Below are 26897 nucleotides of genomic sequence, written 5' to 3'. Positions count from 1 at the left end.
TTGCTTTGATATAATATTAGTAATGGCTATGCCTGGATCTCAAGTGGTGATAGAACTACTGATGAATTGAACCTATGAAGATAGGCAGGCATTCCCCTAACGGGGAAACAGAGGTTTAGAGAAGTTAAGTGATTAGTATAAGTTGAGCTACCTATGGTCACCAGGGTCTTATTGGATCAAACTGTATGGCGGAACTGAAAGAAAATACAGTGTTCTTGTTTCTACATTCATGTGTTTTAACTAGTACGTTATACTTCCTTCTTAATTTAACTTTGGGGCATATATTGTTATTCTCCTTAGTTGATGTTTGAGGATCCCAAAGGATAAGAAATATTTTCCTCTGTAAAGGTAGAAAGGGGCTTGTTTAGTGACCTGAAATAAGCATGGATCTCTATCTGGCGAGCTCTCACTGTGGAGGTGTGCAGGACTGGATCTATAGGAGAAACAGGAGGAAGTTACAAAAGGTGAGAAACTGCGAAAGATTTTGAGGCGACAGAGGTGGAGAGAAACTATGGCTCTGCTTAATAGATCTTCAGTAGTTTTGGAAGAATTTGTCTCTGACTTCAAAGCAAGGATTCAGAGGAAAACATCCCAAAAGGATTAGTGCTTGCTAGCCCACTTCTCTGTTAGGGTCTGTTAATACACTTTTTTTAAAAACAGCTCAAAGAGAATTTTCTGGAGTAAAATAAAATGTCTGCTTTTCTCCCCTGTCTCTTTCTTTCTCTCTCTGACACTCGCACACAAGTGTGAATTGATTTCATACTGGCTAGAAGAGATCCACTGTTAACCACAGCACCTTTCACTCAACTTAATGAATCTGTTCTCCCTTTAAAAAAGTACTCAGCTGACTGGTAATCTGCTAAAAATTGAACTTTTTTGTAAAATGAAAAAAGAATCAAAACAAACAGTCTTTATAAATAAATTAAAATTCTAACTAAAAAGCTAATTATAAGGGTATTTGTTTTGTTTGAGGTAAGGCACATCTATTATCATAAAGATAATTAACTCAGTCTGACAGATCTAATAAAAAGACAAGTTTAGCATTGGCTTAGCCAGAAGCCCAAGGCAAGCAATTTTTATAATTACTAGTTATTGTAACTGGGCTCAGAGAAAATGGCCTGTGATATTTAAACAGTAACGTCAATTTGCATTTAGACTTATTTTTTTTTTCTTTCCCAGGCAAGATATATTTTAACTGGAATAAGTAAAAGAAACTCGAATAACTAAATACAAAAAATAAAATGAAAAAAAAATCAGAATGGCTGTCTCTTCCCCAGAAAATCCTGAAGTGTTTTTATGCCAGGGTAATTAATATCCTTACAAGGTAAGTGCTCTGGTAATCACAAAACAATTAAACAACTTAACACAATTTTAACATGCAGAAAATGTAGAATTTTCAGCTTGAGCTGATGTGTCTAAACAGTATGTTTTTAGGGCAATTGTATTTACTAATCCACAGATCTGTTATGGCTACCTTTACCATGCATGCCCTCAAACCAGGCTCCTGCTGTTAGACAGATGAAGAAAGAGTTAGAGCTGAGGGGGAGGGTGGGGAAGAGGTATTCCAATTTCTGTAAGGAAGTGGTGCCCATTCACAAAGAGAAAAGGAATAAAAATAATGTTTAGGAATATATGCGTAAGCAGTAAATTGCTCGTGCTGTCATGTTGTGGTAGCCCTGTAACTAGTGCTTACCTCAACATTTCACAGCACATTCTCTGTGAGAAAAACAAATCAACATTTTCAAAGAAGAAAGTTATTTTTTAACTGCTTCTGTAATGAAGATTTTTGATATAAGTAATAACCAGTCAGAAAATACATTGGTGATATACTATGAAAAAGTATGCTATGTCAAGTACTTGGCATTCAAGTATAAATTTTATTATTTACCACATACAGATAATGTTAACCCATTGCATTTTGCTAATTCAGGACCAAATCATGGGGGACCTGTATAGACATGTATAGCCAAGCCCCAAACTGGCTTAAAGCTTTGGGCCAGATCCTCAGCTCCTCTAATTAGATCTATCTCCACAAACGAAAGTAAGTGCAGGCAGGGGAGGGGGAAGGGCAGATCTGTGTCTGCCACATATCTAATAGTCTAAAACACTATGTGCTCATAGGACTAGGATCAGTACACCTTATTGCTATTCTCCTCACATCTGAGCCCTATAGCATCAGCCCAACCATATAGTCACTTCTGGTTTTGGGGTGGTAGACATAGGTCTAGCATTGCCTTTTCATGTGGAGCTAAATCTTTTTGCTTCAGTTCCCAAGATTTGACCCATAACCTGCTGGCTCTGCCTACATTACTTGTAATGCACTAGGTCTGGGGTGGCCAACCTGCAGCACATGTGCCAAAGTGGCATAGGAAGCCTCTTTGTTTGGCACAGGGCAGACCAGAAAGGGGGTATGCAGTGCAGTGGCAGATAGGGTGTGGCATAGAAGGCAGAGAAGCAATTTGGGCAAAGAGGACAGGGCAGGTAGCAGAAAGCAGAGCTGCAAATCAGGCAGAGGAAGGAGATGGGAGTGGCTTTTGGGGAGGGCGCAGGGCTTACTTTGTGGCATACCTGCCAAAAAGATCAGCTCTCTCTGTACTAGGTATCACTGTATTGGTTTGCTTTTGGGGAGATTGTATCAGGCTACATTTTGCCATGCTCTATTTTATATCAGTATACATAGAGGGAGATGTTGCTTAAACTCAGTATCTACCATTGTGTTCTCTGCCCGGAGGTTTTATATTCATGTCAGCTGCCTGACATTCTTATGCTTTCTTCTAAATGGCTTTGATGTGGTTTTGAACACTTCAGTCAAGATTTTTTAAAAAGGAGAGGCTAACGTTAGAATCTTAAGTTTCTATTTAAACAGTTAGAGTGGCTTGTACTTTATCTTCCACTGTGGTTATTGGTTTTAACTTAGATTTTGTTGTTAAAGTTGGTTCCCTTTAAAATGTATTTTTCAATAAACAAAAGATAAAAGAAGGAGTGAGTTCTGGCCTCTAAATAATATTTTCAATATTTTTTTTTCTGATTCAATTTCTCTCACATTTCATTTGATGTTTCATACTTTAAGGGCATCCTAACTAAGGCCCCAGGCCTGAAAAAAGGACATACATAACTTAAGCACATAAATTATGCCATTGAATCAGAGGGGCCACTGCCCTACCCACTTGTTTAAGAGTTGCACGTATGTATAAGTGCCTTGCTGGGTCTTAGGGCACCTACACACTTACCCGGTGCCTGCTCTGATACGTGCTAATTAGAATGCCTTGGAGCAGACGGGATTGAGTCTGCTGGAGCATGCTAATTAGAATGTTATAGCAGCCTTGGCATCATGTGTATTCAGCATCCCCACAATTCAAAAAAGCAGTGGGGGTGTTTTAATTAAAACTTATTGAATGAGCTTTAGTTAAAGAGCCCCTGCTACCATTTTCTAGTGTAGGACACTGAATACACAAGACACTGGGTACTTTAATTAAAACAGCTGCTGAGAGCTGCTCAAATTAAAGCACCCCCCCCATGTGAATGGAGCACATTCAAACATGCTGATCCTATGAGGTACTAAGAGTCCAATCCTGTGAGGCACTAAAAACTTTTAGTTCTCACTAGCTGCTTATGTGGAAATTGCAAATGGCCAGCAACAATTAGGATCATACCTTAAAAATAGCAGCAAAGCACTGAGCTCTGGCTATTTTGGAAGTCAAAAGGGAGTTGGGGGACCTGTTTTCTTCAGGTTGTTTCTGGGAGAGGTTGTGAATGCCTTCAACTTGTATTGACTTCACCTCATTAGATTTCAAGAAAGCTACGTAAGATTATCACTGAGAGACAGAAACAGTTCCTTTTCATTAGGTGTAACCTTTGAATCATATTATGTTAGTGATTCAGTCTAAGGAGGTTTAGAAGTGCTGGGGAAGAAAGACAGGCCCCCCTCCAAGAATTCTTATGTGGGCTGGGGAGAAGTCCTGCATCGTGCTCTAGTCTGAGTTGTTTCACTAATGAAAAGTCACCAGCAGGACTTCTGGATGCACCTTGTTACCTGCTGAACTCCGTAGACTTTAAGTACTTCCTCTTAAGGGCCTTAAGAATCCTATTTGTTACATCACTATCAGGTTTTCTAGACATGGGCCCTATAAGCAATTTGCTTTAGATTATTTTCCAATAATTTGGAGAACGTATGAAGCATTTTACACCACATTTTGAAAATTTTAAATGGGTCATTTTCTGGACCTAAATAGTTTGATGGTGGCCCCTTACATATATGCCTGTTGTCATATGTTATTAATCACCTTGGCAGACATAAAATCTAAAGTCTCCTTGCTGAGAAGAGCATGTTTATGAATTGATCCCAGGATTATTCCTCATGGGATTCTCCCCTCCCCCTTACTCTTCCAAAGAAAAAGGGCTTTCAAATACATATGTGCTAATCTGTAGGAAGCTCCAGATTGATCTGTGGACAACAACTTGGGTTGAAAAACTGAAAGAACAAACAATTACTTAAATAGCCTTGAGGTCATTTTTCAAAATAGCAATCTAGCCAGTGATGGGCAAATGTAAAAAGGTTTAAGGACTGGGTTCAGTTTAGATAAATACTTCATAGACTTATCTTCTGAGGATTATATAGAAAATATAAGCAGTTCTGAATTAATATTTAACAGTCCAGTATAAGGGATGAGAAATTGCTTTGCAACTAAATTCTAACATTTCTGTGGTGCAAGAGAGGGCTTGGTTTTGATCTAGGAATTCCAACGTTGGAAGAGAATGCCACAGATTTCGATTTTTGGGTGTCTTCTCTTTCAGGAGCTACTTCAGATGAGAACCAACCTCTGCATGATGACTCAGAGTAATGGTACTCATACTAAATAAATATGTAATAACCATGAATGCATGTTCAATTATTATTTTTTATTGTTTCCAAAATAGCTAAAAAGCTTGTAAAACTACTATGGGCAGTCTCAACTCTTAGTTCTTGTCTATTTTACTCATAGCCTTTTTTTTTTGTTATCTTCGTCCATGTTGCCCTAAGCATGAAATGCTATTATTGCCTCAAAAATCATGCTTAAGATAATTTTTCCTGTGATATTTACAAGAAGAGATAAGTTGAGGGACGATCTTGTGCATAAGCACAGACATAAGTGTATGTCCAGATATTTATACCTATTTTTTACACAACAATTATATATATTTTGATTGTATCCTTTTCCCTAACCCTTAACTATTGCTGGTCTTAGATCTGAGGTTCTTGGGAGAAAGGAGAAAGACGCAAGGAATTGGTGGTGATATATCTTTTACTGAACCAATTGCATCATTGGGATAGATTTAGACAAGCTTTCAAATGCAATGCATTCTTCATCAGATCTGGCAGAAAGTAGATCATTTTCTCTTATTTGTAACAGCTAGGAAAATGGAGCTTGATGTCTCTGGAAGCTATGGTAACACTAATAATAATAATGTGTTATTACATGAGTAAATAAATTCATCAAACAACTATTATAATTTAGACTGTAGCATTTAAAAAAAGTATATATACCCGCTTCTCTAGTATAGTCTCTGCTGCAGCTTGGCAACATTCTAGCTGCAACATTAACAGATCTTTGTTTGATCTAACAGCCAGATGGTCAGCAGTTGTGAACTACTTACTGAACTGAACTTGAAGTAACACCAAGATATTTGTATATGTATGTTCTTTCTACAAGTCAGTACTACAGGGTCATAAGAATAAGGTCAGAAGTGATTTGGCTTGTGTATAAGGGGGTGTGCCTTGGCTCATCCAGCCATGCAAGGTTGCTGAGCTACAAACAGAGCAGGTAGTGCAAATAATTCATAACAAGTAATTTATTCATTGAAATTTGCCTCTTCTTGTGTTTGCAACTTGTCCATGAACAGACTCTGATTTTCCTGAATGTATTTGTTGTTCAGAGTTATTTGCTGATACAGGCAGCAGAAGCTAGGCTAGCAACACATGGGGAAAGCAAGCCTGTTGGGGCCTATTCCCTCCTCTACACACCTAGAACTAAATTATAGTAGCTCCTCAGAGTGGTGAAGTGTGGGGGGTGCACAGGGGTGCATGTGCACCTGCTAAGAGAGTTGGTACACCCCCCATCAGCCAGTGTTCCCGGGTGGGGGGGGGCAGGCGAGAGTGCTGGCACCCTCCTGAGAGCACCAGTTGGAGTGTGGGGGCTCTCCCGGAAGAGCCAGCACTCTCCTGGAAGTGTCAGTGGCATGCCTGGAAGTGCCAGCGGCATGCCACTGCCACTTGTGGGTTAGCGGGATTGGCTGTGGGGGGGAGCCACCCAGATCGATGACTGGCCACTGGGAGGAGCAACACAGGTGCCCTTGGCTCCTCGTTTGGGCCTCCAGTCATGTGGGCTGCCGAAGGAAGTGCAGTACCTCCCAGAGACGGGCCCAGAATGCTAAGAAGTGGAGAGAAAAAAAGAACTAAACAACTTGAGGGATGGTTGTAGCCTACTAACCTCAGTGGAAAACTGCCTACAGTGAATGGATTTGGACAGTTTGTTAATGGGATATTTGTTCTATTGTTCTCTTCCTGGGCTATGGACAGACATTCAAAAAGCCTGGGCCTGTAACGATTCAGTCTTTGCAGGTTAGTCAAACCTGCAAAGCTTGAACCAATTTGGAGGTGGATAAACATTCCCTTTTCATTCCAGAAATGCAGACACATGCCTGCAGCGGCTCAGGCTAGAAACTGGGGGGTGCTAGAATAGCCCTCCCTTCCATTCTACTGTGCTGAGCTATGGGAGGGGGGGGGTGTGGCCAGGCCCTAGCAGGATGCTCCCAGCAGCCCAGAAGGGAGTTTGTAGCACAGTGTTTATCACCCCTAAATCAGTGTTTATTAACCCATCAACAAAACAAAAGGATCTCTCACTAGTTCAAGCTCTTCTTAAATAACTTTTTCCATGGAAGGAACAGAGGGACATTACCAGCTACCAAAAAGCCCTAAGCAGACACTGTCCTGTCTGCCTTTGTTCTATCTACCACAGTATGGACTGTAGCCAGCATGTGGTATGCTAGCTAATGCTGAAAGGTGTCTGTATAAGGCAGAGGGGAGGGAGGAATACCTGCTTCAGCAGAGAGTGGTGAGGAGGAGGGGGGGAGCAGGAGGAAGCCAGGCAGACCCTGCTGTATGTGTACTCTCTGCCAGAGCTGCATCCAGGGAGCAGAGGGGAGGGTCTAGCCCAGCTCTCTGGAGCAGAGAGCCCCACCCTGCCCAGCCCAGAGAGCATGCTGGGATTCTGGGAGACTCTGATTTAACTTAAACAAGGAAGGGTTCTGAGACAGACATTGCCAGACATGGCTGGTGAACTCAGACTGATGGGGTGGTGGAGCATAACATGGGAGTGGGGGAAGGGTGTGTGTTTGCAGCCAGGCCAGGAGTAGGGGGGGGGGTTTGCAGAGTGTAAACCAGAGTGCATGACTGGCTGCAAACCCCTCTCCCCTCTTCCCACAATAGGCCAGCTGCAAACCCTCCTTCCCCTGCCCTGTTTCCATGGGACGCTTCACCACCCCACCAGTCTAAGTTCACCAGCCACACCTGGACATTGCATAAACCGGTTTGACTCAAATTAGTTAAACTTAGTTGAATATAGTATTAGACTTATCTCAAAATGGTTTCAGCCATTTTTAAAATGGCTTATGTGCACTGAACATCTCTTCCATTACAGACTTAAACCAGTTCCTGATCACTTAAATTGGTTTATGTGCAATGTCTGAACCTAGCCTTGATGGCTTCTTTCCAGTTCCCAGAATTCTCTGGCCCACCATTCGTCTTCTCTTTTCTTTCACCCTTTATCCTATTTCCCCCTATTTCCCTAGTAATTAATCCTCTTTCTGACAAAACCTTATCTTCAAACTTTATCAAGACAAGACCCATATTTTCTCACATACAATGCACGTTTTACCCTCAAAATCAGCCCCCTGACTCCCCAGTTAGGGAATATGCTTTAAGCCAGGAAGCTGTTTTTATCACAGGAAGAGAAGCAAACCTGGAGACACTGTGTATGCCAGGCAAATGTTGGCATTGGTGGCTTGGTGGGAAAGTATGAGGGAAAAACAGTGTATTTTCTTTGAGGATATATTATACACAAGAAAATATAGTTTGTTTTGTTTTAATAAACACTTTTTGTTTTGTTTATATTTTTTGTTTTCTTTTTTTTTTTTTTTTAATAAGAAGTCTTCCCTCAACCACTTAAGAAAAAATTTGGATATTCGGGAAAGTTCAAAATCTTATCTAACCTCTTTGTTGAGTTGCCTTGTTCTCTCCCTTCAGTTTCTACCCATTATCATTTTGTATCAAAGTATCAGTAAAGTGCCTCAGACCAATACTGAGGACATCCTTGCCCTGGGATTTATAATCTAGACCAATAATGTTATTTTTCCTAATTTTTTCTTTTCATTATGGCAAACTTTTATGTACTTGCAGCTTGATGTTTACCGGTAGACTCTGTTAGTGGTCTAGAGGCTGACTGTGAACTGCTTCAATGGGACATCTTTTTTCTCACTGGTTGCCCTTGGCCCTGGGAAACATATCATTGGTAATATTTAGGGCCACAGTTTTAAAAACTCACTTTCCATTAATCTTTTGAAACTTTCATTTATTTTTGAAAAGTGTGAAAATATTTAAAATTTCCACTCATGCCTTGGGATTTTATTTTACTGAAATTAATTTTTTCTGTCCAGCAAACATTGCTGACATTAAATTATTTAGCCTACATAACTGTCCAATGGGAAAATGGAAGGAATGTGAACACAAGAAAATTTGATTACAAATTGAAAGGAATATTCATAGGAAGCTATTATGGTATTCTGTCAATTTTGTGCAAATTTCACTTACTCTCTAGTCCTTCAGCTAATGTGCTAAAGTTCAGAGAGCTACAGAATATCAACTGCTATTCTGTATTTACCTTCTTCTCTCAGAGCTGTATAGTGGATTCATGGGTGAAAATGTCTTTCAAAGATACAGTGTACTCTGGCTCAGCAGTTGCCTTATACATCTGAAAATTCCTGTAGAAAATTTAAGAAGGGCAGTTAAGATTTCAGCCTGAGAAAACACAATTACTCTAAGTGGTTCATAGATTCATAGATGTTAGGGTCGGAAGGGACCTCAATAGATCATCTAGTCCGACCCCCTGCATAAGCAGGAAAGAGTGCTGGGTCTAGATGACCCCAGCTTGATACTCATCTAACCTCCTCTTGAAGACCCCCAGGGTAGGGGAGAGCACCACCTCCCTTGGGAGCCCATTCCAGACCTTGGCCACTCAAACTGTGAAGAAGTTCTTCCTAATGTCCAATCTAAATCTGCTCTCTGCTAGCTTGTGGCCATTATTTCTTGTAACCCCCGGGGGCGCCTTGGTGAATAAATACTCACCAATTCCCTTCTGTGCCCCCGTGATGAACTTATAGGCAGTCACAAGGTCGCCTCTCAACCTTCTCTTGCGGAGGCTGAAAAGATCCAGTTTCTCTAGTCTCTCCTCATAGGGCTTGGTCTGCAGGCCCTTGACCATACGAGTTGCCCTTCTCTGGACCCTCTCCAGGTTATCCGCATCCTTCTTGAAGTGTGGTGCCCAGAATTGCATGCAGTACTCCAACTGCGGTCTGACCAGCGCCCGATAGAGGGGAAGTATCACCTCCTTGGACCTATTCGTCATGCATCTGCTGATGCACGATAAAGTGCCATTGGCTTTTCTGATGGCTTCGTCACACTGCCGGCTCATGTTCATCTTGGAGTCCACTAGCACTCCAAGATCCCTTTCCACCTCTGTGCCACCCAGCAGGTCATTCCCTAGGCTGTAGGTGTGCTGAACATTTTTCCTCCCTAGGTGCAGCACTTTGAATTTCTCCTTGTTGAACTGCATCCTGTTGTTTTCTGCCCACTTGTCCAACCTACCCAGGTCTGCTTGCAGCTGTTCCCTGCCCTCCGGGATGTCCACTTCTCCCCATAGCTTTGTGTCATCTGCAAACTTGGACAGAGTACATTTGACTCCCTCGTCCAAGTCACTGATGAAGACATTAAAGAGTATCGGTCCAAGGACCGAGCCCTGCGGGACCCCACTGCCCACACCCTTCCAGGTTGAGACCGACCCATCCACCACGACTCTTTGGGTGCGACCCTCTAGCCAATTCGCCACCCACCGGACTGTGTAGTCATCCACATCACAGCCTCTTAGCTTGTTCACCAGTATGGGGTGGGATACCGTATCGGAGGTCTTCCTGAAGTCTAAGTATACGACATCCACTCCTCCTCCTGTGTCCAGGTGTTTCGTAACCTGGTCATAGAAAGAGACTAGATTGGTCAGGCACGATCTGCCCGCCACAAACACGTGCTGGTTTCCCCTCAGCATAATTTGCCCTGCGGGGCTCTCACAAATGTGAGCCTTGATAATTTTTTCAAAGACTTTACCAAGGATGGAGGTGAGACTGACCGGCCTATAGTTGCCCGGGTCCTCCTTCCTCCCCTTTTTGAAAATGGGGACCACGTTAGCCCTTTTCCAGTCCTCCGGGACTTGGCCCGTGCGCCATGAGCGTTCGAATATTCCCGCCAGTGGCTCTGCAATGATGTTGGCCAGTACCTTCAGCGCCCTCGGATGGAGCCCATCCGGGCCTGCCGATTTAAAGGCATCCAGTTCATCCAAATGACTCTGCACCACCTCAGGATTTACGTATGGAAGTCTGGCGCCTTGCTGCTGCCTCTCTACAACCCCAGTGAGAGCCTTGTCGTGCCCCTCACTTAGGAACACTGAGGCAAAGAACTCGTTGAGGAGTTCAGTTTCTAGGCTTTGCTAGTTGACATTGGACAAGCCTACACAAGGCGCTACACTGCTGTAGCAATGAGCTATGGCAACATAGTGTCAGCAGGCAAGGACTGTACAGTGATGCCACCAGTACTTCACAGGAGTTTGTTGCTACTGTGCAGTAGGGTCAGAAACGACCTGTGTAGCGTCAGGACTGCGCAAGCACTAAAACAAGTACTAAATAACTGTGCAGTAACAACTGCACAGTCAGGTGCACATGTAGACACACCTAGCATAAAGGCCTTTAATCTCTTGTTCTTCTATACAAGTCCAAGAGCATAAGTTACATGTCCTCTCAGCTGATTGTTAGGTAATATCTTCCCTAGATCTATAGAAATAATAGTGTCCCAGATAAATCAGTTGCTTCCTGTGCAGCAGGAGAAAATGACTTTATGAAATCTGTTCAATGGACTCTTCAGTCCACATTGAAGAAAACACATGCCTTTATCCTCTGACCATGACTCCAGGTTTTATTCTCTTTGAGAGAATCCAAAGCAGTGATATTCCATAGCATTTCAGAAGAGAACAGTACTTGCCTTTAGCAACTCTTTAGTTCCCAAGCTTTTAGACTGCCTGTAATAATTACCATTCTAGACAACAGAGAGTCTGAGTTTGCCCTTAATTACATCTCAACAGTTTCCTTTTCTTTTGGTTCTGCTTGCAGATCAGCTGGAAAAAAAAAATCCTCCTTGATATCTCTGACCACAGCACAATTTTTCCGATTTCTGGATATGCTGTTAGATTTGACGCTGATATCACTTTGTGGGATGCTTTCCTTTTTTTTCTGGCAACACTTCAGCATTGTTGGGAATCTGAAGAAGTGCACAAGAGCAACAGAAATTAGATGTCATGCTGCAGAGTGTGTTCAGGGCTAACTGAAGTCAGCATACAGTGTCTGTCTCCCTTTGCTAGTTTGTGCATCTGAAACAGACTTACATGCATCCTCATGCCAGATACAAATGTTCTCTGAAGGCAGAGCTGCTGGAATGAGAAATGCCTCTCTTGCTCCTCAACTTATCTTATCAGCTTCCTTTCCTGATCCCAGGATGCAAGGGAATTGCTAGCATAAACCTTAAGTACTCCCACAAGCTACTGAGTCATCTTAAATACAGAAATTATTAAGCTCCTTAATTTAGTCATTTTATTTCTTAAGCCCGAATCGCTCTCCAGAAAGTAAAGGAGAAAAGTCAAACATTTATTAAAATAGTCACTTATCTAACTGAGTACAGCCTCTCTTTAAATAACTTTCCCATGACGTTTGCCCACTTTCCAGTCTCTTTACCTTGGAGAAATTATCTTAGAATGAGGAACCTCAGGAACCACAAAATGCAAAAACATGCAAATAGAGGAAAGCCTGATTTCCCAATTACATATATACATATATTACATATATATTACAGAGAGAGAGAAAATGGCCCCAAGATAGCTTCACCTTGGATAAATTCATTGTCCTCACCTTGGATCAAAGATTGTAACAATTTACATTATCATAGCTGGCTGGACAGAACAGAACACTTGAAAAACTTGGAGTAGTATCAGAGGATACACATTCTCTTCCATATTTATTTTGTGTTTTGTCTTATGACTGCTGTAAAAATATTGTGGTGGCATTGGTGGTGACATTGGTGTCTGAGAGGTGGAGAGAGAATTTTGATTTGAGACAAATGACAGGAACCAAGCATGAGAACAGACAACCATTCTTTATTTATACACACACACACACACACACACACACACACACACACACACACACACACACTTTATACGTGTGTGTGTGTATTGGTGTCTGAGAGGTGGAGGAAGAGGTGGACAGACTATCATTCTTTATCATTCTTTATATATATATATATATATATAGACACACACATACATACACCCCCCACATATGTCTATCTATGTGTGTGTCTATATATATAAATAAATAAATACATTATATATATATATATATTGTGGAATCAGAAAAAATATATGCCTTAAACTTTGATTATTTTAGTTATAAGATGACATAACCGCTTTGTGTAGAATTGCTGGCTCGGTACAGTAGAACAGATAAGGGCAAGTGTTTGTTCTTTGTAACTCTTCTGCAAATGCTTCACTCACCGCGGCCTTGAAGGTAGAAAAAAAAAAAAAGTATGTACAAAGTAGATTTCCAGGTGCAAGAAGGAGGTTTGTGAACTAACCCTATCTCCCCCATAATTCCCATCCTGATAACAGCAAAGAAATAATGAAGTAATATTATAGCCGCTTTTCATGCTAATATCACTATATGATCACGTGAGTTGTAAGCGACTGTTAAAAAGTATATAAGCCTCCTGATTTTGCTCTTGGGGGGGGACCCCTTCCAAGTGCTTGGGAAATCCATGTCACTTTGGAACTCCCCCTACAGCTGTAGTTTCTTTTGAATAAAAGCTTCTGCTGACCTGACCCAAAAGTACTCTGTGTGTGTTTCCACGACAATTCCTGGTGCCGTGACTCGGATCCAGAACACAGGCTGAGGAAGGAGGACCGCAGGCTACCCCCCCCCCCGAACCCTGAGGCGCCAAACTTGAGAGGTAAGAGACCTAATTCAAAATCTCTATTGGGGTTTCGGAGGAGGACTGCCTGTAGGCTCCCAACTTGGCCGTGGTAACTGGATCTGAACCTTGTTAAAACAGGTCAGTCTGAACCTTACTGCCGGCTAAAATTTTCTGTCTGGTAAAGGATCCCATTTTGTGTCTGGTAACGTACGTTTTAGGGAGAAACTGTTTGAGGCACCTTCATCCAACAGCACATCGGGCTTGTAGTTAATTAACTAAGGCGGTGTGGGGTAGGAGGTCTGGCTGACTGAATAAATGTGCATGTGTGTGTGTATTTAGAAATATGAGCCACTGACCAGGACTGAGACTACGGTTGGGCTCAGCCGCCCCAATTCTGCCTGACAGGGCAGTTTTGAAAGCAAGGGGGCCCAACTGGAACCTCGTGACCCAGTGGACAGGGCTTATTGAATGAATGTGTGTGTGTATTTAGAAATATGAGCCACTGACCAGGACTGAGACTACGGTTGGGTTCAGCCGCCCCAATTCTGCCTGACAGGGCAGTTTTGAAAGCAAGGGGGCCCAACTGGAACCTCGTGACCCAGTGGACAGGGCTTATTGAATGAATGTGTGTGTGTATTTAGAAATATGAGCCACTGACCAGGACTGAGACTACGGTTGGGCTCAGCCGCCCCAATTCTGCCTGACAGGGCAGTTTTGAAAGCAAGGGGGCCCAACTGGAACCTCGTGACCCAGTGGACAGGGCTTATTGAATGAATGTGTGTGTGTATTTAAAAATATGAGCCACTGACCAGGACTGAGACTACGGTTGGGTTCAGCCGCCCCAATTCTGCCTGACAGGGCAGTTTTGAAAGCAAGGGGACCCAACTGGAACCTCGTGACCCAGTGGACAGGGCGTCTGAGTGATTTTGTCTTTTCCAAACCCCTCATCCCAGTAGCTTCTGCCGAAAGCAGGAGTGAAAGGATCCCTCTAGTGTTTCCCTCCCCATTTCCATTTTATGAGCCGGTGTCGGGTCAGAAGCCTTTTGTCTGGGCAGTGAAAAACTGCGAGGCAAGGCACTGAGCGGCCCGGACATCCTAAATAAGCCTCTCCTACGTCTCCCTGTGTGACTGAAAATGGGAACAAGTCAGTCTAAACAGGTTCCTGTCCCCCCTAAGGGGACTCCGGCGTACTTTATGTACACACACTATTCTCCCGAGACTTGCAAGTACCTGGATAAGTGGAACTGGTATACTAGGGATGATCCTGTGAAACATTTTCCACAGGAAGGAACATTTGATCAGGATAAAATAGTGCACTTGAGAGGGGCGTTAGAGTCCCGTGGATCCAAAACACCACAAAACCAGTGGGACGCGTTCTTTTATTGGTATGATGAAATGTCCAAAAGGCGGACAGAATCTCAAACTAGGAGCCTAAAAGACTCTCAAGAAAAATTAAAACAGCAGTTAAAAGCTGTTCGGGAGAAATTGGCTGCTCCCCCAAATTACACGCTGGCCACCGCTCCAATGTATCCAGCATTGCCCGGGGCGCCCCCACCACCGGAGCCAGCAGAGGATATCCTTGACCTTTGTTCGAACCCCGCTCTCCTGGGACTCCCACATCAGCAACAACCGGTTCAACATCAGGCTGCAGCCCAGGCTAGTGACCCATTAGCTAAAGCTCCTTCAGTAAATCCATCCACGGAGCTTAATAGTCCAGACTCATCCACCATATCTGCCACTCAATCATCACCAGTGTGGCAATTTACTCCTGGGTCACAACCCACCACAGGTGTATTTAGAAGAATGGGAATAGGCATGGAAAGATCTCCCATCAATCTGAGATCCCGAACTGCACAAGTTTACCCCCTAAGACAAATGCCAGGCATTGGCACCGATGGACAAAATATAATAACTGTGCATGCACCCTGGACTCCAGGTGATCTCTACAATTTAACTCAAAAGTTCCCAAAAATCAGGGAAGACCCAGAAAAATTTCAGGAAGAATTGCAGACTGTTATAAATTGTTATAATCCAACATGGGCTGACATTAATCAGCTCATGCGATCCATTTTGCCCAAGGAGACTATGCTACGTCTGTACGCTGCCTGTACTTGGCCAGATCAAAACCCAGGGATTGGCCAAGACTTTATTGACAAGAGAAATGCTTTGGTTCAGGCAGTTCTCACAATTTGCCCAAAAAAGGCAGACTGGACCAAAATAAATACCTGTAAACAAAACAAAAATGAACACCCCAGTGACTATTTGAACGCCTCAAACAGGCATTTGAACGATACTCAGGAATGGATAACCCAGTCGGAAATGCTAAACAAGCAATAGTGGCAGCATTCGTCCAGGGACTTAACCCTAAAATTGCTGAGAAAATTCAAACAGTAATTATTGGCTGGAAAACTAAAGATTTGACCGAAGTCCTTGCTGCGGCTAACCATTTTCATAACAAATTGGAACGGTCTAAAGACAGTGCCGAGTTTAAGTTAATGGCCTTACAGATTTCTCAGTTGCAGGGTCCAGGTAGAGGAAGGAGACGAGGACGGGGAAGGGGAGGCCCGGGTAGATTCAGGGGAAGAGATAGATCCTTGAGCCCACAAAACCCAGGCTATGGGAACCAATGTCATTATTGCAAGCAAGAAGGACATTGGAAATCAGAATGCCCCAACCGCCCCGGCCAAGGACCCAGACCCCAGCCCCCACCTCCACTTCCTGTCAATTTTCCCAGTGTTGAATAGGACAGCCTGAGGGACAGTGACATCATTGCTCCTTTGCTTGCTACTGACCAATCTGGTCCGTTTGTTAAATGCCTTATTTCTGGTAAACCTGTCTCCTGTCTTGTCGACACCGGAGCGTCCCGCTCCACACTAAAGGCTGCTGAGTTTCCTTTTCTACCTTATTCTCCTAAAACTGTAAATGCTGTCGGTATAGGCGGACAACCTATCCCACATCCCATCTCTGAACCTGTCTCCATCTCTATTGGCCCTTTGTCTGAAAATCATGCCTTTCTTCTTAGCCCCTGTGCACCTGTCAACCTTCTTGGTAAGGACTTGCTGTGTAAACTGGGATGCGTGATTTATTGTAGCCCAGATGGTGTTTACCTTGAGGTACCGGAACATAGGGAAACCGAGCTTCTGGCTTTGCTAACCCAGGAGTACTCTGATTCTGACACTTCCTTCTTACAAGAGGAACTGTTGGCACGAGTACCTCCACAGCTGTGGTCCACCCATGCGAATGAAGTGGGGCACATGCTGAGTGCTGAACCAGTGCGTATTATCCTGAACCCTGCCAAGCCACTTCCTCGTGTCCCACAGTACCCCATCTCAAAGGAAGCTGAGGAAGGGATCAAGCCTGTCGTTTCCTCACTCCTTGAGCAAGGGATTATTGTCCCAATACGCTCCCCTTGCAACACACCTATCCTACCTGTCAAAAAACCTGATAAAGATACGTATCGCTTTGTGCAAGATCTTCGAGCTATAAATGCCGCTGTGTTACCCGCTTTCCCCGTGGTCCCTAACCCTGCCACTATTCTTTCCTGTATCCCTTCAGATGCTACATATTTCACAGTAATGAATCTTTGTTCTGCTTTTTTCTCTATCCCCGTTCATAAGGATAGCCAGTATCTGTTTGCATTTACTTATCAGGGATTTCAATATACCTGGACAAGACTCCCTCAGGGATATACAGAGTCCCCAACCCTGTTTTCCCAGATCCTAAAAAAAGATTTGGATCCTATCACGTTCAAAGGGGGGTCCACCCTTGTTCAGTACGTTGATGATCTATTGTTAGCCTCACCCACTTTAGAGGCCTGTGAGCAAGATACTTTGACACTCCTCACAGCTTTAGCTCAGAAAGGCTACAAGGCCTCAAAATCTAAATTGCAGCTCTGCAAGTCTAAGGTACATTATTTAGGGCATGATATCTCAGCAGGAGAACGACACCTTTCCCCTAGTAGAGTTGAAGCTATCCTCAACATTCCCAAACCTATGACTAAAAAACAGATGAGGGGATTCTTAGGTGCAACGGGTTATTGTAGACAGTGGATCCTGGGTTATGCTGCTTTCGCAAAACCCTTGCAAGCATTCACTCATGATACCACCCCGGAACCCCTCCCTTGGACTCCTGAAGCCGAACAAGCATTTGTGGTCCTTAAACAAGCCCTCACTCTTGCTCCTGCTCTTGGACTTCCTAATTATAAGAAACCCTTTACCTTGTTTTGTCATGAACGGGAAGGAATCGCTTTAGGAGTACTCACTCAGCGGCATGGTGAAAAACATCGCCCAATTGCATATTACAGCTCTGCCCTTGATCCCGTAGCTGCGGGACTTCCTCCTTGCCTCCGTTCAGTTGCAGCTGCTGCCTTGTTGGTTAAAAAGGCAGATTCTCTAGTTTTGGGACACTCTTTAACCGTTGCAGTTCCACATGCTGTGATGGCCCTTCTGCTCAAGGGCAAAACTCAGCACATTTCCAATTCCCGTCTTACTAAATATGAGAAACTTCTACTGTCAGCTGCAAATGTAACCTTAAATCGCTGTTCAATTCTGAATCCTGCGTCACTTCTGCCTATTGCCTCTGATGGTGAGCCTCATGATTGCCTGTCTATCACAACTCAATTGTTAACCCCTCGAACTGACCTCAAGGACATTCCTATCCCGAACTCTGACCTTGTTTTGTTTGTTGATGGTTCCTGTCTTAGAAATGATGCAGACAAATTAGTTGCGGGATATGCAGTATGCACTCAGTATGCTGTTTTGGAAGCCTATTCTTTACCCCAAGCTCGTTCTGCTCAAGTTGCTGAACTCATTGCTTTAACACGTGCTTGCATTCTTACAAAAAATCAAACCACAACCATTTATACTGACTCTAAGTATGCTTTTGGTGTTGTTCATGATTTTGGACAAATCTGGAAACAAAGAGGGTTCCTCACTTCATCAGGGACCCAAATCAGTCATGGTTGTTATGTAAAAGCGCTCTTAGAAGCTGTTCAATTGCCTCTTGCTATTGCTATTGTTAAATGTAAAGCTCATGAGAAACCGTTTGATGATGTCACACGAGGAAATGATCTGGCAGACCGTTCTGCCAGAAATGCGGCCCTTTCTGGCCCACAGGCTCCTAACTCTGTTTTTGTTTGTTTTTCAGCAGACCAGTCTCCTTTGGCTAGCCTTTCAAGTCTGGCCCTTCTTCAAAATCAGGCCCCAAAAAAGAAAATAAATGACTGGCTGCGTGCAGGATGTTCACTGCACCCCGACTCTCTCTGGCGCTCCCCGGACGGCCGCCTGGTGGCGCCTAGAGAGCTTTTGCCACATCTTGCTCGTTTAACCCACTCTGTGGCCCATACGAGCAAAGGAGGAATGATTGCTACAGTACAAAGAAATTGGTTTGCCCCAAATTTTCCTTCCATGGCACAACAGTACTGTAGCTCCTGTCCCATCTGCTTAGCTCACAACATTGGGCAACGGATAAAAACGACACCCGCAGCCCATCCCCCTCCATGGGGACCGTTTGTAAATCTGCAAATTGATTTTGTGCAGCTACCTAAGTGCTGTTCTTATGAATACATTCTTGTTATTATTGATGTGTTCTCTGGATGGGTGAAAGCCTACCCATGCGTACGTGCTGATTCCATCACTGTAGCAAAAAAATTGCTCAAAGAATTCATCCCTAGATTTGGATTGCCTCTCACAATAGATAGTGACCGTGGCACCCATTTCACAGGACAGATAGTAAAAAACATCTGCCAAGCACTCAACATACAGCAACACCTACACTATAGTTATCATCCACAGTCAAGTGGTGCTGTAAAACATAAAAACTCTGATTTAAAAACGCGCATTTCGAAGATTTGTGCTGAAACAGGCCTCAAATGGCCTGATGCACTGCCCATTGCTCTTATGCACATTAGAAACACTGTTAACAGAAAACATGGCCTAACCCCTTATGAAATACTCATGGCACGACCCATGAGGATGCCAGCTACACCACCTGTTGCCCCTCACCAAACAGACCTACAATTAACTGATGAAACTGTACTAAATTATTGCAAGGCATTAATGAAGTATGCCAGGTCTGTTCATTCACAGGTCCAAGAAGCCTTACCTCAACCACCGGATGTTCCCTGTCACAACCTCGAACCAGGGGATTGGATCTACGTAAAGGTCTATCAACGGAAAAACGCACTTCAACCCAGATGGAAAGGACCTTTCCAGGTACTTCTAACCACTAATTCTGCTGTTCGTTGCCAAGGTCACCAAACGTGGACTCACGCCTCGCACTGCAAAAAGGTATCACCTCCATTAGACCCCGAAGCAGCTGTATTCCAACCAAGGTTGGGATCTTTCCCTGAGGCCAAGGACAAAGACCCTCAGGACCTCACTCAGGCAAGTGAGGAGCATCAGGGTACAAGTGCTAGTAACCTCTCCCCTGCACCCAACACCTCAGCCCAGCCGAATTCATCAGTTAAAGAACGAAGATATCATCTTCGGCCTCGAAGAAAGTGAATGCTACCATTCGAAAGATCACCACCTCGATCAAGACCAAGAGCCGACATTATCAGTCCTTTAGGTAACTTGAGCCCAGAGGACGAAAAAAGACTTTGGCTGCCATCCTGGGTTTGGCTGGTAGTGTTCTTTTTCTTACTGGTGCTGGTTATGTTTGTTGTTAAGATTCTTTGTCCCTCCTGTATCTAAAAATGGCACTGAAATCCTTATATATCACACTTGGGTATCTCAGTATCACCCAAGGGGGGTGGGAAAAAAATTTGTATTTGCAGATCTCCCATGCGGTGGCTCAAGCTGGAAATAAAAGTGACTGCTGGATATGCTCTCACAGCCCAGCACACCTACACCAAGGAATCCCAATGATCAGAATACCAATATCCCTCCAGCAATGGGGAACAATAAACGGCGGCTTCGTTAGACACTACTCGTTAGCTGCCCATCGGTCCGCTCCTAAAGAATGGAGGGCCGCCCCTGCTAACTGGATAATCTCCCCAAGAGTAAAGGCGCCTTTCTGTTACAGATCCAACAACACCGGAGCTTATAATAAAGCCACACCTGTAAGACACTACCCTCATTGCCTAACTACTCTAGATTATAGCCCTAGTAGCACCAGTGAAATCCTGTTGGGTAACGTACCCTCTCTCAATTGTACAGGATTCATGGTCTACAACTTTTCTAAGGAACCTCATGTTGCTCTCATTGCAAACAGATCAGAATTTTACATTCACTCCAATTTTACTTCTTGTAATATATCTCGGTCCAGCAGAATAACAGCTGAACGTAGACCATCCTATACGATGCATATCAATCAAAAGTGCCGGATAGGGCACAACAACTGCCGAGATTTGAATACCCTTTCTGCCCCAGGCCTTTACTGGCTCTGCGGAAACAGGGCTCATAAAATCTTGCCCTGGAATTGGGTGGGGGCATGCACTCTTGGACGTGTTATCCCTGGTTTCGAAATGCATAGTGCAATATATCTGAAACAAGTAAAAAATTTCAACCATCACATGAAAAGGGCGGTTAACCCCTTAGCTACCAGAAACACAGGGTTCCATCGATTTGTGAGAACCTTCATACCGTGGCTTGGAGTAAGAAAATTGGAACTAGCCATAATTAACATTTCAGCCACAATGGAAGCTATGAGAAATGCCACTGCGGATGCAATTCAGGCTCTGCAAAAAGAGATCTCCCAGATCTCACAAATAACTATACAACACCACATAGCCCTAGATTACCTATTGGTATCCCAGGGAGAAATATGTGCCTTAATAAACTCCACCTGTTGTGTCTATGTCAATCAGGACATGCGAATCGAAACTGACATTCGCAAAATCCGAAATCAATTAAGGGTCCTACATCAAGTGGCCTCAAAAAATACTGACTGGGGTCTAAAAAAAATGTGGTCTTGGCTAACCTCCTGGCTCCCAGATTTCGGGGCCCTTGGCAAAAAAATCCTGTATGGAATATTGTTTGTCTTGATAGTTCTGATAATGTTCTATGTCTTAATGCAACTGATCCTCTGCTGCGTGAAAGCCAGCAGGAGAAGCTTTAGCAAGGCAAGAAAACCCACAGCAGAGTCTAAAATAATGGTGTTACAAAAGTGTGAGCAGATTAAAAGAAAACATAAAAGGCTGCATGATGAAATAGAGGGGCTCATGAGAATAAAAATTTAAGGCTAAAGTGAGACTAAATAGTCTCAAAGGGGGGGGCTGTGGAATCAGAAAAAATATATGCCTTAAACTTTGATTATTTTAGTTATAAGATGACATAACCGCTTTGTGTAGAATTGCTGGCTCGGTACAGTAGAACAGATAAGGGCAAGTGTTTGTTCTTTGTAACTCTTCTGCAAATGCTTCGCTCACCGCGGCCTTGAAGGTAGAAAAAAAAAAAAGTATGTACAAAGTAGATTTCCAGGTGCAAGAAGGAGGTTTGTGAACTAACCCTATCTCCCCCATAATTCCCATCCTGATAACAGCAAAGAAATAATGAAGTAATATTATAGCCGCTTTTCATGCTAATTTCACTATATGATCACGTGAGTTGTAAGCGACTGTTAAAAAGTATATAAGCCTCCTGATTTTGCTCTTGGGGGGGGACCCCTTCCAAGTGCTTGGGAAATCCATGTCACTTTGGAACTCCCCCTACAGCTGTAGTTTCTTTTGAATAAAAGCTTCTGCTAACCTGACCCAAAAGTACTCTGTGTGTGTTTCCACGATAATATATATATATATATAATGACTGACTGTTCTCATGTTTGGTTCCTATCATTTGTCTCAAATCAAAATTTTCTCTCCATCTCTCAGACACCAATGCTACCATAATATTTTATATATGTATGAGGGAGAGAGAAAGAGAATGTTTTAAGGAACAACAGTATCACCTCTTAGTATAAGTTTATTTAGTTTATTTTAGCATATATTTTGTCACAAATTATCAGTCAGGAGACTCTGTGCAGATTCTACAGCACTTGGGCTTGATATGTATATTTTGTTGTTTGTTATATTTTCTTTGGCCTTTGCTGATTTCAACTTCTTTCTTGGTCACTTTCACTTCTTCATTTAACTCCTTCCTACTTGGACCTGGTCAGGGTTTTATATCACCTGATCTGCATTTTATATGATTGGGAGTGGGACTAAGACCTCGTAATTTGATTACTATCCCATTCTTTGGTACGCCCGTTCTGGTACTCCCGTTCTGCCATGCCAGCTGAGGTCTGAAAGGGAGGCCTTGGGTATTGATGGCTGACATCTGATTGGGTGGTCATTGGCAGGGCATTCCTCTGCTCCAAGCCCTTATCTTTTATAGGACTTGCTTTATGACTTTCAGATTATGGAAAGTTGGCTTTGTTTAAGCAGGCTTTTAGCTGCATACTAGTTTATTGCTATTTTGTGTTTTCCTTATGGTCCATTGTGTCCCTTAGGCCAAGTACACTGTCTGAAGGGCATGGCAACATACAGATTCCTTTGGAGAGTTCCAAGGCCATTTCTGCACCTAATTATCCAATGAAGGATTCTCAGTGAGGCATGGCAGAGGGTAGAGCAGAGTGGCACCTGAGAGAGACTCTAACACACTCTAAGGTCCCACTCTGCCCTACCCTCTGTCTGGCCCCAGACTAACATGGTTTACCACCTCTGTTCCCACTGAGGTAGGTGACTATACTCTACTGCAAATGTGCAGAATATCTCTTTTTAGGTACTTTTGCAAAGTTCTACTTGCCTTGGTGAACTGCTAATTTGGAGGAGTAAATAAAATCTCTTAAGCTTCTTCATTACCAGCATTCTGAAAAGCCATCACAGATTTTGTACCAAGCTCACAAATTTTACAAGGCTGGAAATATGTAAGAAAAAATAATAGCTAAATGAAAGTAAATATAAAATTATAACCAAGCTAAAAAGAGAATAGATTCTCTCTTCTCTTCCATGCAATTCTCTTCCATACAGACCATAATAGAGGCCTGATATAAAGCTTACTGAAATCAAGAGAAAGAACCCCAATGAACTGCAGCACATAGAGTTACATTAATGCTGAGAACTTCTGAAATTCCCACCCCAGCGTATTAGTGAGATTTTAAAAGTTTGGGACATGGACCAATCATGGTCCCCCAAGGCTCTATCTTTGGACCCATATTGTTCAACATCTTCATTAATGATGAGGACACTGGAGTCAGAAGCGGACTGGTCAAGTTCGTCGATGACACCAACTTTGGGGCAAAGTATCCACACCTGAAGACAGGAGGGCGATCCAGGCTGACCTGGACAGGCTCACCAAATGGGTGGACATGAACCTAATGTTGTTTAACACTGAAAAATGCAAGGCTCCCCACCTTGTGAGGAAAAACCTGCAGCATCCTTACAGGATCAGCAGTGCTATGCTGGCAAGTACTACGGAAGAAAGAGACTTGGGGTCATCATTGACCACAAGATGAACATGAGCCTGCAATGCGATGCTGCAGCTACTAAAGCGACCAAAATGCTGGTTTGCATCCATAGATGTTTCTCAAGCAAATCCCGGGACGTCATTCTCCCCTTGTACTCAGCTTTGTTGAGGCCACAGCTGGAGTACTGCATCCAGTTATGGGCCTCACAATTCAAAAAGGATGTGGAGAAGCTTGAGAGAGTCCAGAGAAGAGCCACGTGCATGATCAGAGGTCAGGAAAACAGACCTTACGATGACAGGCTGAGATCTATGAGGCTCTTTAGCCTGGAAAAGCACAGGCTCAGGGCTGATCTGGTGGCCACATATAAGTTTATCAGGGGTGACCACCAGTATCTGGGGGAACATTTGTTCACCATAGTGCCCCAAGGGATGATAAGGTCAAATGGTTATAAACTACTGCAAGACCGTTTCAGGCTGGACATAAGGAAGAATTTCTTTACTGTCTGAGCCCCCAAGGTCTGGAATAGCCTGCCATTGGAGGTGGTTCAAGCACCTACATTGAACACCTTCAAGAAAAAATTGGATGCTATGGATCCTATGACCGCAGCTGACATCCTGCCTTTGGGCAGGGGGCTGGACTTGATGATCTTCCGAGTTCCCTTCCAGCTCTAATGTCTATGAAATCTATGGGTTTCTGTGATCTACCAAGCACATTAGCATGAAGTCAAAAAATGTAGAAAGTTAATAACAAAACATTAATTGTGATGGTGTCCCTTAACTGCTATGGGTGATTTTCCAGCTACGACCTGTGTACTTCCTTATGTGTTCTGTGTATGAGTACGTTTGGATTCGGGTTCACATTTTCAAGCTGATGTTGTTTTGACACACAATACTTCCCAGTCTGTGCTTTTCTGTGCTTGCCTCACATGGTCATGAAGGCAAAATAGAGTATAAATACCATGGCTTATAAGGGTGTATGCGCCTCATGAATGCTGGTGATTATAACTGATAAATGTAAGGAATAGATTCCTTTACAGGATCAGAAACGAGTCACTGCTCTGCCCAAAGGAGAGGCACATGGCATAGGCAGAAACTGAACTGTGTGGCTTGACTTGAGGGGTTTCCCAGAAGACTGACAGAACAAACTGGGAGGCTGGAGCAGTGTATGTAACTGGATGTGCAGGAATATTGCAGCAGAAGTAAACAAAACAAACAAAGAAAAGGAATGAGCCCCAGACACAGTCAGAGAAACTCTGGTAATATGACCCTAAGAAAATCCTAAATCAAAGAAAGCTTTTGAGTAATGAGTGAAGGAGCATTAGAAGGGTGAAAAAAATTGCTACTTTCTTTACTTTTTTTATTTGTAGCATCTCCAGGGCAACAGGACTTTGTACATTCACTGTAAATAAATAAAATAACATCAAAGAAGCAGCCACCTCTATTTTCAATGTCTCCTCCTGCTGACAGGACAGGAGACCCTGCTAGAACCAATTTACTCACTATTTGGGTGAAAAACTGGTAACATCACACATTTTGTTAATGCTCTGAAGTTTTTGTTTAAGAAAAAAACCCAAAGCCACAACTCTTGCAGTAATTAAGAAAAGACCCCTCAGTTTTCATGTGCCATATATAAAACATTCTACTTCTCTTGGTTCCAAAGAAAGTTTGGGAAGAAAGCTAGGTTTTACAGAAAAGAACACCCAAAAATCTCCAAGTAAATGTTTGAACACCTAGTATATCACATGCAGGTCACAGGTTTTCAATGATGGGAGCAAGATTGCCATTAGAAGCCTGGTCCAGAATCAAACCCAAAAACATACCAAGCCTCCAGACTCACAAATCCAAACTGGAAACCAGAGCAGGCAGGAACTCAGGGCAAGGAATAAGACATTAGGGCTAGGGACAGACATTACACATAAACTGGTTTAAGTGATTAGAAATTGGTTTAAATCCCTCAGCAGGGCCGGGCTGGGCTGTGGGGGTGGGGTCACCCATGGAGGCTACAGCTCAGTGACAGCCACTCCCCATGCCCAGGCTGGACTGGGCCAGGCCAGGCAGCCCTGCACAGAGCCTGCCCTCCCTGCCCCATGGTGGCAGGGGGCAGGGCAGGAATAGGAAGGGGAAGAGTCCCCCTCCAGCACCAAACAGAGCCCCCATCCCCACCCCACAGCATGGGGGAGGAGCAGGGATAAGAGAGCCCCCCTTCTGACACGTGCCATTGCGGGGGGAGGGGGTGCAAAGGAGAAAGAGGAGGAGGGTCAGAGCATTCCTCCCCACCACATGGCCATTTGTGAGAGGGAGAAGGGAGAAGAGTCCCTCTCTGGGGCCAGGCAGCGCTCTGTGCCTGGATTGCTCCTGGCAGCAAGGGAGCTGTGGGGTGGGCAGAGCTCTCCCCTTCTCTTACTCATTTTCCATCCCACATCCACAGGGGTCTGGCCACACTCCCTCTTCCCCCACCCTCCAAACCCCACAGGCCAAGGTTGGGGTTTAAACCCCTCTCTCAGCTCATCTTCCCTGTGAAAGGGAAGGGAGGGCTGCTCTAGCACCCTTGGGCTTCTGGCCTGAGCCACTGCAGGCATGTGACTGCATTTCTGAAATGAAAAGGGAATGTCTATTCACTTTCAAACTGGTTCAATCTTTGCAGGTTAGACTACCCTTCAAAGATTGAACCAATTCAGACTCCAGCTTTTTGAATGTCTGTCCCTAGTCTAGAATCAAAACAACACAATTCAAAGGCAAAATTAGGCATGAAGCTACAGAAACAGTGGACGTGTGTACATGAGATGCTATGTCACCATAGCAATGACCAAGCAAAAGTACTAAAGCAAGTACTAACTGACTGTGCAGTACTAACTGTGCACATGTAGATGTGCCCACTGAATACATTTTCACTAAGCAGCCTTCAGATCACTCCTGGAATGGACTTAAATAAGGACCATCTGCACTTTTCAGCCAGTCATCCTAAATGCATGTAAAAATGAATTTCATATGCTAAGAACTACTTTGTACCTTCAGTTATTACTTGTTGATTTTTTTAAATTTAGAATTCAGTATCTATTTATAGTTAATTATTTCATGTTCCTAATACTTAAGAGGGCATTTCTAGTTCAGTGTACAGGGATTTAGCTTTGTGAATCCTATTTAAATTTAATGGAGGTCATGCAGTTAGGTTGTCATACCTCACACTGAATATTTGC

At 43.5% G+C, this 26897-nt stretch overlaps 1 protein-coding gene across 2 annotated transcripts; it reads left to right on the top strand.

Moving 5' to 3' along the window:
* The first annotated feature begins 1031 nt into the window (after nucleotides 1-1031).
* Nucleotides 1032-22016, top strand: LOC132248524 (endogenous retrovirus group PABLB member 1 Env polyprotein-like). Of its 2 annotated transcripts, none has more exons than XM_059721612.1 (2): nucleotides 1032-1324; nucleotides 19405-22016. In XM_059721612.1, exon 2 carries the CDS (start codon nucleotides 20013-20015, stop codon nucleotides 21495-21497), a length of 1485 nt encoding a protein of 494 aa, XP_059577595.1. In that variant the 5' UTR covers nucleotides 1032-1324; nucleotides 19405-20012; the 3' UTR covers nucleotides 21498-22016. The 2 variants fall into 2 exon arrangements, with proteins under 2 accessions (XP_059577595.1, XP_059577596.1); XM_059721613.1 differs by lacking the exon at nucleotides 1032-1324 and adding an exon at nucleotides 12758-13354.
* Nucleotides 22017-26897: the final 4881 nt, after the last annotated feature.

The sequence above is a fragment of the Alligator mississippiensis genome, chromosome 2 (genome assembly GCF_030867095.1).
Source record: "Alligator mississippiensis isolate rAllMis1 chromosome 2, rAllMis1, whole genome shotgun sequence".
Classification (NCBI taxonomy): Eukaryota; Metazoa; Chordata; order Crocodylia; family Alligatoridae; genus Alligator; species Alligator mississippiensis.
This window is presented reverse-complemented; position numbering and strand designations above follow the sequence as displayed.

Bases quoted from the DNA above. Each gene is read 5' to 3' on its own strand.
- LOC132248524 (XM_059721612.1), top strand. From the start codon at position 20,013: ATGGCACTGAAATCCTTATATATCACACTTGGGTATCTCAGTATCACC.